The sequence below is a fragment of the Carcharhinus amblyrhynchos genome, chromosome 19, assembly GCF_965287045.1.
Source record: "Carcharhinus amblyrhynchos chromosome 19, sCarAmb.v2.hapA, whole genome shotgun sequence".
In the NCBI taxonomy this organism is placed as follows: Eukaryota; Metazoa; Chordata; class Chondrichthyes; order Carcharhiniformes; family Carcharhinidae; genus Carcharhinus; species Carcharhinus amblyrhynchos.
In genome coordinates, this window is record NC_137342.1 from 26,915,747 (window position 1) to 26,930,006 (window position 14,260).

General features: G+C 41.8%; 1 protein-coding gene across 7 annotated transcripts in view; it reads left to right on the forward strand.

Moving 5' to 3' along the window:
* The window catches only part of LOC145355386 (voltage-dependent calcium channel subunit alpha-2/delta-1-like), a 627,920-nt gene that overhangs the window by 241,267 nt on the left and 372,393 nt on the right, over window positions 1–14,260 (forward strand). For 4 of the 7 annotated variants that reach the window (XM_080207404.1, XM_080207405.1, XM_080207407.1 and 1 more), the window contains exons 5-7: window positions 4,556–4,600; window positions 6,565–6,600; window positions 11,904–12,024. In XM_080207404.1, the coding sequence (XP_080063530.1) occupies window positions 4,556–4,600; window positions 6,565–6,600; window positions 11,904–12,024 (202 nt within the window). The remainder of the gene's footprint in view (window positions 1–4,555; window positions 4,601–6,564; window positions 6,601–11,903; window positions 12,025–14,260) is intronic. The other 3 variants (XM_080207406.1, XM_080207409.1, XM_080207410.1) reach the window with 1 other exon arrangement.

Genomic DNA, 14,260 nt, shown 5'->3' on the forward strand with positions numbered 1-14,260 from the left:
TAGTGTCGGCTTGGGGGGACCAGGACAGGTTGTTGGTGATCTGGACATCTAAAAATCTGAAGCTGTCCATCAATTTTACTTTGTCTCCTTTGATGTAGTCATGATGTGGATATGCCGGCGAAGGACTGGGGTAAACACAGTAAAAAGTCTGACAACACCCGGTTTAAGTCCAACTTTACTATCAAATAAATCGGTTGGACTTAAACCAGGTGTTGTCAGACTTTTTACTGTCCTTTGATGTAGACAGGGGCATGCCCTCCACTATGCTTCGTGAAGCCGATGTTTATCTCCTTCGTTTTATTAACACTGAAGAGATTATTGTCATTGCACCAGTTCACCAGGTTCTCTATCTCATTCCTGTTCTGTATCTTGTCATTGTTTGAGATCTGATCCACAACGGTGATTTCATCAGCAAACTTGAAAATTGAGCTGGAGAGGAATTTAGCCATACAGTCAAAGGTATAGTAATCAGAGGAGTAACCAGCGCTTTTCGTGACAATGGAAAGCAGCAGCTGAAGCAGGGCTGATGTGAGGAGCATTTAGATGGGGAGAATGACTTGGACTCAAACTCAGAAGAGAATGCAGGCTTGTATCGCGCGAGTGAGTGTACTTTAGGGTAAATTTTACAGCCCTGTTGTTGGTGTATCCAAAGGTGAGGAGGAGCTTGTGAAATAAGACAGATGTCCTGCCCATTCCCAGCCTGTCTCCCATATTACAGAGGGTGGATAAAGTGGCAAGCAGCCTCCCCACCTTCAAACCCATTGAGGTCCTTGAGTGACAAATTAATCGCCACATGAGGACCTCATTCCAATTATAATAAATGCAGCTAGGGAAGGCATGTTAAGATTCGTGCTGATGTTACCTGTGCAAGTATCTTAAAACATGGAAGGATAACTTCTGAAACATTGATTCTTAGTGGTGCATAATTATTTGGAATAATGTGAGGAACAGTATACAAAACAGTGAGAAACCAGCCCCATGTGTCAGCAATTAATAGAGTATCTACTAAAGTAAGAGAAAAGAAAAACACATTAACAAATATTATATACTATGATACTTCATTATATTGATAACTAAACACAATTTTATCTGAAATTATTCTTGTTTCCAAAATATATCCATGTTCTACTAATTCACTGAGAGACCTCTTTTCCCAAACAACATCCACTTTAGTAACTCTATAAATCAAATCCAGTTAATAGCCACAATAAAATACTCAGATGACTATGTCTGGGAAAATACACAAAACTGCATCTTTTCGAGGAGAATATCTATAGTCTGCCCTGGCTCAATGTTAGCTGGAACAGGTAGTTCTGATCGGAGATGGAATGGCCTCTCTGGGGTTGGGATGGAAAACCAGTCCACTTCCCCGGTGAGGGTGCTAGAAGTTCGGTCTCTTTGATATTCCACTCAATGGATTTGGCTGTCTGTTGCCTTTAGAAGTTACCATTTGCGTAGCCCCACTGATTCCTGGGAAGCAGTTTTCTGATATGGAAATTCACAATTTCTCTAGACATTTGCTAATCTTGTTAGTGGGCACATCATATCTCATTCCTCTAGCCACCTGCTTATCTTGTCACATCTCATTATTTTTCTAGACACCTTGTTAACTTTCCAAATTTGTAACAGGCAGATGTAAGGTTTCATCATATAGGCTGTTGTCAGGCAGTAAGAGGGGGTGGGGTGCACTCTTTTTAGTGTCCCAAATGCCCACTGGAGGCACCCGCCCACCTTCCTACCCCAAGGTCAAACCCCACTTGACTGCCCTCCTCACCACCACTTGCTGGCTATGCCAAGTAGGTCCATCCAAAATCTCAGAATTAGCTGAAGCCCAGGACCCATCAGTTGTCATCTTCAGTGACTGCCTGTTTTCCCAGCCCTGGGCACTACTCAATTATGATGCTGTTGCAGTCCTAATGGGAGGTGGTGGCATAGTAGCATTGTTACTGGACTAGTAATCCAGAGACCCAGGGCAATGTTCTGGGGACCCAGGTTCGAGTCCTGTCACTGCAGATGGTGAAATTCAAATTCAGCAAAAATCTCGAATTAGAAGTCTAATGCTAGCCATGAAACCAATGTCTGTTGTTCTAAAAACCCATATGGTTCACCAATGTCCTTTAGGGAAGGAAATCTGCCATCTTCACGCGATCTGACCTATATGTGACTGTGACTTGGCTGACTCTTAATCAGGGATGGGCAATAAACGCTGGCTCAGGCAGCGATGCCAGTGTCCCATAAATGAATTAAAAAATAATGGTGGGACTTCCTCCCAGTTAAAAGTAAAGTTTATTTATTAGTCACAAGGATGCTTACATTAACAATGCAATGAAGCTACTGTGAAAATCCCCTAGCCGCCACACTCAGACACCTGTTCGGGTACACTGATGGAGAATAGCATGACCAATGTGCCTAACCAGCACATCTTTGGAGTGTGGAAGGAACCCGGAGAATGCGGAGGAAACCCACACAGACACGGAAAGGACGTGCAAACTCCACACAGATAGTGACCCAAGGCCAGAATTGAACCCGGGGTCCCTGGCACTGTGAGGCAGCACTGCTAAACACTTTTACACCGTGCTGCCTATCGGGGGCAGAGATCCTACTCTGATTCAATTAAGGCTGTCCCCACCATAATATCACTGTTGGGGGCAGGGCGTGGGGGAGTGGTGGGGGTGTTGCTGTTGAGTGGAAGCATAACGCGTGCAAGATAGTTCAAGGTGTGGGATAATGCAATGAATTATGCGAGTCGAGTTTCTTAACCCAGAATATTAGGTTGCAAAAGGGGAAGGTGTATTCAAGGGCAACAGTGTTCTTGACAGCCACACCAGAACATTCCTGTAAGTGCACATAGGAATGGCAAGGAGATTTTAGAATGAATCAAAGGTGAGGAATGGATATGTTTGTGATTTCTCCACTGTTGATTTTTTTTGGTGTATTTATTGGCAGAAATTCTGTTTTTAGGGAAGCTAAAATGGTAACTGGACCTCGTATTTACCTCACTTGCTGCAATTCAGTTGGGTAGGATTTGTTTTAGTCGTCATCCCTGACTATTCCCAGCTGGAATTGACAATCTTTCATCTTTTGTTAGTTATTAATATGATCGCTCGCTCTCCCCGGATAGTGACAGTTCGGATGTGAGTGGTGTGGGCTTGTTTCTCACTACCTCTGTGGGATGAATGGGACCACGACCATATGTACAAAAACAGCTCAGTAACTACATTGGACGCCGTGACTGACTTGTCAAAACAAGCCAGTGCTCCATGTCACAAATCACGGCAGTGTGCCGCAGTGAAATATTGAAAGTGGGAATCGCTGTGGCATTTGCCTAAATTATACAAAGCAGCTCTTTATTCCGAAACGCTGCCAATTCTAGCGGTGCCATGCCAGGAATGCTCAATAAAGACTGTTAATGCATTCAAACTGTGCACAGGTTTGAATAAGGTCAACTGAATGCAGTGCGTGAGATGTGGGAGGCTGTTGTTGCAGATTACGTGAGCTTGATAAATAAACGTGGCGAAAATAGGCAGACTCTCAGACACACAGGCAGTCCTGCCAGCCACCCTTTCTGCAGAGTGAAGATTGAACGTGTTGCATAATTCACTGCCCATTAGGATTCATCTTGCTTCTGATCACGAATGCTGCTGCCCCAGTCTATACACGAGGTCATGGCTGTTGGGCCTTCAGTATGGATGAGTGTTGTGTATGAATATACGGCTGTGTGTGTGCGCGCGTGATGCAGCCATGATTCTGGTGTTGCAAAGTTAAATGCATCTGGTCCCAGTGGCATTTTCGTATTAACAATCAATGTTGCGTTGGGATAAATCCTGACTAAAAGAAGTGACTCATGAAGTTTGTTATAATTTGATTTGTTTATGGAAGCATAGAAGATAGGAACAGAGGAGGCCATTCAACCCTTTGAGTCTGCTCCACCATTCATTACGATCATCCAACTCAATAGCCTAACCCTGCTTTCTCTCCTGCATATCATGTTGTACTGTTGTACAAAGGACACTTAGGCTTTGTATTGTAAACAAAAAATGCTAGATATATTCAGGTCTGATTAACCGTCACTGGCCTCTGACATTAACTCTGCTGCCCTCTCCGCACATGCTGCCTGACTTGCTGAGTATTTCCAGCCCTTTCCGTTTAGATGGCGAGATGGTCAGAAAATTCCAACCCTTGTTTTCGATTTGTATATTCACAACTTCTCCAGCCCTGAGTCATACCTGTTTTGCTTAGAGCCAAAGGACAATACCACAGAGTTGGCACATAGAACGTGACTGAAACACCATGACAAAGATAATCAGGCTTCTATGTGCAGGAAATATATCACGTGGAAGACTTTGAATGTTGTAGATATACAAAAATGTATTATTTGTGGCAGTGTCACTATTAAGATGACACTGCAGTGATTTGAGATCACAGGGTATGGTTTCACTTTGAATTGTATTGACTTTGGGTCTCTACTTTTAAGGGGCTTTTTTATTACTATCTTGTTTGAATCAATTGTGTGCAAGCTCCTTATATTAATTTTCATTGTTCTTTATACCTTTAGGATAATGATGTGATATACTACAATGCAAAAGATGATCTAATGAGTGTAAGTATGAGTTCAACCAGTGGGTTTGAATCATGTACAATTTCAGCAGAAGTAAGAATGTTTCTTTTGTTCAAGGTCAACAATGAGTTTGAGTTTTCATAATTGATTCAATTTTTTTAATAAACTGCACTGCTCTCACTGGTCCCTTGAAAGAAGGATGTTAATTTTGCTATCTTGCCACGCTTAAGTTCATGCTCTATTTGTAAGCGAGAGCAGCCAATGTTAGGGTATTATTCTTCAGTATCTATAGGAACTGATTTCCAACTATGAGGTGGGAAGGAAAAGGGAGTCTGTTCCTACGTTCTGAGTCTTGTTGATAAATTAAAGAAAAACTGGTTCCATCTTCCTCCTTTTAATCTCCGAATGAGCATTGATTTATGACGAGAGGGTCACCCTTACAATGTATTCTATGTACGTATTCTATTCAATAAAGTCTGTAGATTAAGCAAGAACCGCACTTTCTAAATCAGCAGCAATAACACCAAGTAAAGCAATGTCAATATTGACAATACTGTAATTATTAATGATGTTAACACTTATCACAGCTCTCGGAGATAGTGACCAATAAAGCTCTTTGCAGACTGCTGAATGACTTCTAAAGTTTCCCTGGTGCTACGATGCTCTATCGTGCTTAGAGTCACAGAGTCGTAGTGTCCTACAGAGCGGAAGGAGGCTGTTTGGCCCATCAAGTCTGCTATGACCACAATCCCACCCAGGCCCTATCCACACAACCCCATGCATTTACCCTAGCTGCTCCCCCTGACACTAAGGGACAATTTAGCAAGGCCAATCCACCTAACCCGCGCATCTTTTGGACTGAGGGGGGAAACCGGAGGAAACGCATGCAGACACAGAGAGAACGTGCAAACTCCACACTGACAGTTTCCCAAGCCTGGAATTGAACCCGGGTCCCTGAAGCTGTGAGGCAGCAGTGCTAACCATTGTACCACCCTTATTGATGTCTTTATTTAATGGCTAGCGTCAGTTACTCCAGATGATATAACGAGTTACCACCTCTGTTGGAGTTGCTGCAAAATGGGACGTACGTCCTGTGTTGTTCTCCTAGATGTGAATGGACCCGAAACTGGAAGCACTGAAATGCCAGAGATGGTCATCATTTATATGACTATTTACATATACAAGCAGTGCAATGATTTCCAATACTACCCATTGGCAGGGAAAATCTTTACACATAGAGACATGTAATTGGGCATGAAGCAAACAACTGCTGTAAAAGGTCAAGGCAACTCAGTCTGTCACACATTTGATTACACGATGCCCAAATTTCCTTCCTTGTGTAGGCTTTCTTATTTATCCCTCACCCCAAAATACTCTTTGGCTGCCTATAATGGCTTTACCCTCTGGGCGATAAAGCGCTGTAACTGAATTTCCTGCAATTATACTCGATCAAAACTGAGTAAGTTTTATATTAAGCCTGAAATCCTTGGTGCAACAGAGAAGAACCATTTTACTCGATCCACGGCTATGTTTTTGAGCAATTTGTATTGTCACTGAGACCAGGACTGTCCTTTCCATTTCTATGAATGTGTTTTTATGGCAACGGTCTAAATCGTTTAAAAAATAGAATAACTTCTGTGATTGATTGTTCTTGTCCAAACTGTGGTTAATATTAATACTTAAATTTTCACCCTTGAAGAAGGAATCTTGTGTTGTGAATTCATTGATACTCTTGATGAGGATTTTGACTTGCTCCCATTTTTACACTTCAGCTGGCATTAATGGGGTTGGCAGGAAGTTTGGTGCAAATTTTGGCTTTCACAAAATTGGGTGTAATTTCCTGAACATGTGCCCACAGGAATTGCACACCGGATTATGAATTCTACTTGGTGTATTGGACACCGTCGAAGCAGCGTTCTGAAAAATGTTAGAGAAGTTATGTGGTGTAGCTTTTTAAAACTCCATGTTTCAGTCATTCTCTCTGGTAACAATGTTCATCATTACAGATTTTAAAGCGAGAACGAGGATTCACGAAATTCCAGGTTATGTGGATTTACTGGATCGTAGATCTAGCAAATTTAGCTTAGTTAGATTTAGAACTATCATTAGGTAGAACAGCCTACAGTTTTTTTTCCTCGATTTAATTCTGAAGTATTCCCCGAATAATTTTGAAGACCGTGCATTCCTTCCTTTGTGAATTTTCTCTGCTACAGCCTGGAGGTGCTGTCTCTCTGTTTAGAATGTTTCCAAAGAAGTTTATTTATTAGTCAGAAGTAGGTTTACATTAACACTGCCATGAAGTTACAGTGAAAATCCCCTAGTTCCTACACACTGCCACCTGTTTGGGACACTGAGGGTGAACTTAGCATGGCCAATGCACCTAATCAGCATGTTTTTGGACTGTGGGAGGAAACTGGAGCATTCAGATGAAACCCATGCAGAAACAGGGAGAACATGCAAACGCCACACCGACAGTGACACAAGCCAGGAATTGAAGCTGGGCTCCTGGCGCTGAGAGGCAGCAGTGCTAACCACTGTGCCACCATGCTACCACTGTGCCAGCCAAAGGGCCATAGCGCTTCCATCATGTTATCCTACTGCACCCAACCCCCTACCTCACCCCCCGCCCCCCCCCAACACACCCCCCTTTCATGTCTGAACCTTGTAGAGAGTTTCAACAAGCTGCCTGACTCTTAATGATATTACATTGGAACGCCAATTCTACCAGGGAGAGTATCCTAACACAAGGCTAAGCTCAAAGTCTCTCCTTGTACCGTGTGCTGCCTGCGAACTGGAACCAGGCTGGATATCAACAGGAATGCTGAGGATTCAAGTGGCAGAACTCACATTTGAGAACATCTGCATCTTTTTAACCGGCACGTTGTTAGGCAGTAGTTTGCATAGTTGGATTACCAGCAATGTCAAAGGAAGGAATGCGGGGAACTTAACAAGACAAAGCAAATCCTATCCAAATTGAAAATTTGTAAGTGTTCATTTTCATTCTGCGTAACTGGGAACCCGTACTCGCACCACTGAGGAGCTTTAAATGTTAGCAAATGTGAGCAGCCTAGCAATTTTACATAAATTGGCGATCGCTCCTTGTTTGAGTGAAGACTGTTCTTGGGAGGAAACTAAGAATTAAAAGAAAAAAAAGGAAAAGAAAAAACTGTCAGGTTTTGCAGCTTTCAGGAAAAACAACTGTGTAGATTTAGTTGTTTTTTTTGTGATTTGAACCACTTAGCTGCAATTTTGTATTAAATGTTTTCTCATGTCAATTTTGATGGTTCAATACAAATGGTGTTTATTTTTACCAACATGTTTGTTCTTTTATTGTTTCTGAAAGTATTCTTTGATAAGGATTGGCTTTTTTTTTGATCAGTGGATGAGTCTTTGATTTAGCCATTTTAAAAATACTCCAGTCCTGACAATGAATGTGTGGATAGATTATTAGTTTGTTTGCTGCATTATTTGACTTCCAGCTCTGGAGGCAGTCACCCCCTCCCCCCCCCAGTACCTCATAGGAGTGAGCCCTCTACTCCCTACTCCCTCTTATGCTTATTGTTCTAACATTCCCTTTAAGGGATATAATTCTTATTTATTTATTAGTGTCACAAGTAGGCTTACGTTAGCACTGCAATGAACTTATCGTGAAAAGCCCTAAGTCGCCACATTCTGGCTCTTAAGGTACAGATATAGGAGCAGAATTAGGCCATTCAGCCCAGTGAGTCTGCTCTGCCACTTAATCATGGCTTGTAAGTTTCTCAACCCCATTCTCCTGCTTTTTCCTGGTAACCTTTGGTCCCCTCACCAATCAAGAATCTATCTATCTCTGTCTCAAATACACTCAATGACTTGACCTCTGTGACAATGAATTCTCTCTGGCTGAAGAAACTCCTTCTCATCTCAATGCTAAAGGGTCGTCCCTTTACTCTGAAGCTGTGTCTTCAGATCCTATTTTGGATCTCCTTTGCCTTTTTACTTCAACCACACTGAAATAGTGTTTTAAAAATGCAACTTCCCATCTCTACTCCTGTATCTGTGGAGCTGTATTTAAGTAAAGCTATACAAAGTTGAACAACCTCCACAGTTATTATCTCCCATTAGAAAGTGTCGGCGAGAAAGATCCAGGAATGAACTATAGCTTTGGACAAACTCCTAAGTAGTTTTTGGTGTTGTCTGATATTATGGAGCTTCCACAGTGCGACAAAATATTTTCTGTGAACCGAGTAGCAATGTTAAACATACTGATTTCAATAAACTATACATTCCCTTTAATATCCAATAATAACCAAAAGGTGAATCCTGCGGCAGCGTGACTCACAGCACACTGCAATTTGCTGTAAGAGCTTTCAGGTCAGAGTGAATAGAACCCTTTCATGTAAAATCCTTTTCAAAAGATCACCTGCAGACTGCAAACATTGTGTGGCAGTTGTCTGTCTGACTGGGAAAAGAATTTTATAAATAGAGTACAAACTGCATTCTTTCTAATCTTCACATGTCTGGGTCGCACCTAATTCGCTCATTGTTTTTTCCATGACCAGAGTTTAAAGTTTATTCAGATGATTTAAATACAATGTGAGAAGGAATATGTTATTAAAAAATAAACAGTACAGAAACAGGTCATTTTACATGACTAGCCCAAGCAGGCATTTCCGCTCAATTTGAACTTCCTCTCCTCTTGCCCACATAACTCTTATCAAGAGAGCCCTCGATTCCCTGCTCCTTCCTGTGTTTAATGTTGTAACATTGCCTTTAAGGGACATCATTTTTATTACTTATTTATTAGTGTCACAAGTAGGCTTACATTAACACTGTAATGAAGTTACTGTGAAAATCCCCTAGTTGCTACACTCTGGCGCCTGTTCGGGTACACTGAGGGAAAATTTAGCATGGCCAATGCACCTAACCAACACGTGTTTCAGACTGTGGGAGGAAACCGGAGGACTTGGAGGAAACCCACGCAGACACGGGGAGAACGTGCAGACTTCTCGCAGACAGTGACCCAAGCTGGGAATCGAACCCGGATCCCTGGTGCTGTGAAGCAGCAGTGCTAACCACTGTGCTATCAGCATGACGTCAATAGAAGGGAAGTATGTCATGTGCTTGAGAAGAACCTTGATTAAAAACCACTACATCTTTCCTCAGACCTTCTTTGCTAAGCTATATTCCAGAAGGTGAACAATAGTCTCTTCCCCACCATATTCTCACTTTTTTCACAGCTGCCATGTTCTTCCCCATTCATGTAACCTGTCTATATCTGAGACCTTTTCATAGCTTTCTTTCCCAAATAATGGTACTCACCTAACTGTACCTAGATGAGGAGAACAAGTGCAATGTTTCTTAGTCATTATTATGGATTGCACAAAGTTGAAGCCCCAGCCCTCATCCTTGTGCTACCCCACTATCCAGCCTGCCATCTGAAGATGCCCTGTTTCTTCCTACTTTGGTTTCTACACATTAACCAATCTTTAATCCGTGCTAATGTATTACTGCCAATGCCAAGAGTTTTAATTTTGAATAGCATCTTATCAAATGATTTTTGAAAGTCCAAATATGGTATATCCAATGGTTTTCTCTTATCTACTCTGCTAGTTAGACCTTCAAAACACTCGAACATGATTTCCCTTTCATAAATTTGTGTTGACTCTGGAAAATCACAATAAGATTTGCCAAATGCCTTATTATCACCTCCTATAGTTTTCCTGCTACTGACCTCAGTCTAAATGTGTTCTCTCTCCCTTTGTTCTTGGATAGCTGGGTTACGTTTGATACCTTCCAGTCTGCAGGGTCCAGATTGTAGGGATTTCTAACAGATCAAAATGAATCCATTCACTATCTCTAAAGCCACTTCTTTTAAAGCTCTAGGATGCAGGCCACCAAGTCCAGGAGATCTGTTGGTTTTTTAGTCTTGTAATTTCTCCCATTTTATTTCCTAATAATAATTCCTTTGAGTTGCTTAAAGATACTTTATTGGTTTAAAAGAATTCCTACAGTGCAGGAGGAGGCCGTTCGGCCCATTGAGTCCGCATCGACCAAAATCCCACCCAGACTTTATCCCCATAATCCCATGTATTTACCCTAGCTAGTCCCTCTGACAATAAGGGGCAATTTAGCACAGCCACTTCGCCTATCTTTGGACTGTGGGAGGAAATCTACAGAGACGCAGGGAGAATGTGCATACTCCACACACACTGACTCAAGCTAGGAATTGAACCCGGGTCCCTGGAACTGTGAGGCAGCAGTGCTAACCACTGTGCCACCAGAAAAAGCCTTTGGCTGGAATGTTACAGCTGTTCATGCTAGTGTGATTTTCCCATCTGGCTGCAGTGAACGGAGATTTGGCTGGCCATCAAATTCTCTGACTTCACTGCAGTGGGAGCATGGCATGAACAGCTGGTAAGATAGCACAGCACCCTTTGTGTCTTTTTATGCATTGTTATTGTCCAATTGACAGAATGTTCTGACTCTTCCCGCTCAAAAAAGACAGTAGGACTAGGGGGCACAGCCTCAAGATAAAGGGGGGGCGGTTCAGAACGGAGTTGAGGAGGAACTTCTTCACTCAAAGGGTGGTGAATCTCTGGAATTCTCTGCCCGTTGAAGTGGTGGAGGCTGCCTCGCTAAATATTTTTAAGAAGCGGGTTGATGGGTTTTTGATAAGAGAGGGGATTAAGGGTTATGGGGAGAGGGCGGGAAAGTGGAACTGAGCCACGACAGATCAGCCATGATCTTATTGAATGGCGGGGCAGGCTCGAAGGGCTAGATGGCCTACTCCTGCTCCTATTTCTTATGTTCTTATGTTCTTATGAGAGTTGTCTGAAGTATAATTGCCAGTGAATTGGGCAGAATGGTTTGTTTCTGTCCTGTACATTCTGTGTGATAGTGTCTCCTCTGGATTAGTATTTTTCTTCCCTCTGGTGTATCTCTGTTCCTGTTTTTTAGGTAGTTGTTTTGGGATCTCAAGATAAAACAATCACTAATTTGGAATTTTTTTCTTTTTGCTTTTAAATTGGAAAAATAAAAGTGCAACCATGTTGGTATATTTGTAAAATTTTAGCTTGTTCTAAAATTTTCTCTATGTTGTGATTCTATTGGCTTAAAATGCCTTCTGCATTGCTTTTCATGCATCATTACTATCCAACCAACAAGGAGTTATGTGCCTGGAATTCACGGGTAAATAACCCTTGTATGGCAAGAAATTTCAGGCATTAACAATGCGACATAATGCTTAAATTGCAGCTGTGGTGTCCTCATAGTCCAATAATCATACGGGAGAAAGATACAAAGGTTGTGTCAGAGACTTCGAACTGTAAGGTGTTCATTCTTTGATTCTTCTTCCCTCCCAAAGTCTGAAAGGAATGAAACCCGCCCCAGGATCAAACCTGATTTTCAGATGAACCAAGCTTTCCGCCGCCGTGTGGACTTCAACCACACAGCTGTCCACATCCCCACAGACATCTATGAAGGCTGTAAGTACTCTCTGCTCTCTTGTGTGTTGTAACACATATTTATAAAACACCAAATTTCCTTTGGTATGTGATTACTACTCTCGGGCAGTTCTGGTTAAAGATGGCAGGCATGGTGTACAGGAGGTGGTGATACAGAATGGAAAGGCCATTTCTGAAGAAGAGCAGCAGGATTTTTATTCCAGCTTGCTATTTGAATGGTGGTGTAGATTTTGAATATCACCTGGAAGATTGCTCAAGAAAGCTCACCTGCATTAGAAATGGTTGGTCTTTGGGTTTATTTACTTCCTATTCAGATTACGATGGTTATCTGGCTATTGAACAGAGCTTTAAAACTGGGAGATAAGAAACTGCGCAGTAAATATGTTGATGGTGTCTAAAATGAATGAAGGTAGTCATCTTAAACATTTCGATTGATGTAAGCTTTGCCATTTTTGAGAACTAATGGCATTTAAAGTAGATAAATCAGTTCTCCACTTACCCTGCACTCTAAGATAATGATTCCTTCAAATGTGTACTTCATGTGACATTGTGCACAAGTGTTTTCTCCCCCCTCTAAATGTGATACAAGCTATTCACTAGGCTTTGGTAAAAAGAATCTGATTTAATGTCTGCTTAATCCACTTGCCTATGAATTCTTACTCAATAACCATTTTCGTTTTCTCTGCCAAACAAGTGATACTTGAAGAATATTCTGTTGGAAGGAAAAATCCCAATGGTTTTTTCATTCTGCATAGAGTAATAGAGATATACAGCACAGAAACAGGCCCTTTGGCCCAACTTATCCATGCTGACCAAATTTCCTAAATTGTACTAGACCCATTTGCCTGTGTATGATTTGATTTGATTTATTATTTTCACATGTATTAGCGTGCAGTGAAAAGTATTGTTTCTTGCGTGCTATAAAGACAAAACATACTGTTCATAGACAAGGAAATGAGAGAGTGCAGAATGTAGTGTTACAGTCATAGCTAGAGTGTAGAGAATGATCAACTTACTGTAAGATAGGCCGATTCAAAGGTCTGATGACAACAAGAAGAAGCTGTTCTTGAGTCGATTGGTACGTAACCTCGTACTTTTGTACCTTTTTCCTGATCCAAGAAGGTGGAAGAGAGAATGTCCAGAGTGCATGGGGTCCTTAATTATGCTGGCTGCTTTGCCGAGGCAGTAGCAGGAAATGTCGACAGAGTCAATGGATGGGAGGCTGGTTTGCGTGACTGGGCTACATTCATGCTTCTAAACCTTCTCCGTTCATGTACCTCTCCAAATGCCTTTTAAATGTCGTAGTTGTACCTACCTCTACCACCTCCTGGCAGCTCATTCTGTATACGCACCATCGTCTGTGTGAAAAAGATCTGCAGCGCAGACTTCTGGTTGTTTTGCATTGCAATGTGAAAGAGTTGTATTTTTGCATTTTCAAGAACGGTGTCAAACTTTGTTAAGCATTTTGAAACATTGGATCTCAATCCATATGTAAATGTGAAAGCGTCTGGCAATCATTCTTACCCTGCTCAGCTTGGGAAGTTTCAGTATCCAAACATTTGACTGTAAAATGCAGTGTTCGTACCACCTGCTGTGGTGTGAATTGAGAATGTTACCCCAGGGTGCAATCATATATTTATACAGAGGTTTGCTCTTCATTGTAATTAATACATTAACATGAGTCTTCAGTACAGCCCTGTAGTGAGAAGTTGCTGATATTTCTTTCCTGTTTTTGCGCCAGTGAACTTGCTTTATATTGCGATGGCAGTATTGATGCAAGGAAAATCGCAGAAACCATTTGCTGATCAGTAGTCCAAAGCTCTTGAACCTTTCCAAGTATCTTTTAATAACCACTGCATCTTCGATATTTCTGTGCTGCAAGACAATTTCTCACCACCTTCCAAATAATACATGGAGCTTTTGAGAAGCCATGGTCCCAGCACTGATCCTTCTTGCGCTTCACCAATCATTCATTTCTAACATGAATAATTAAATATTCTTTTGCTGAGACAATTTTTGAGCCAGTTCACTATTTCCATGTTAATTCTGACTCGACTTTGCTGCAAGGAGTCAATAACGCCGTCTCCACTCTCTTCACAATAAGACACCGAGCCGATTGATATACTCTGCTGTCAGTAACAGAACTCCAAAATACCTTCGGGCACTTGGAGTCTGACTGTCAGTGGTGTGCTAGCCTCAGTAAAGCCCCAATTCTCATGCAGATGAGGAGAGAGCCTCACGTAGGGCAACCCTAAGA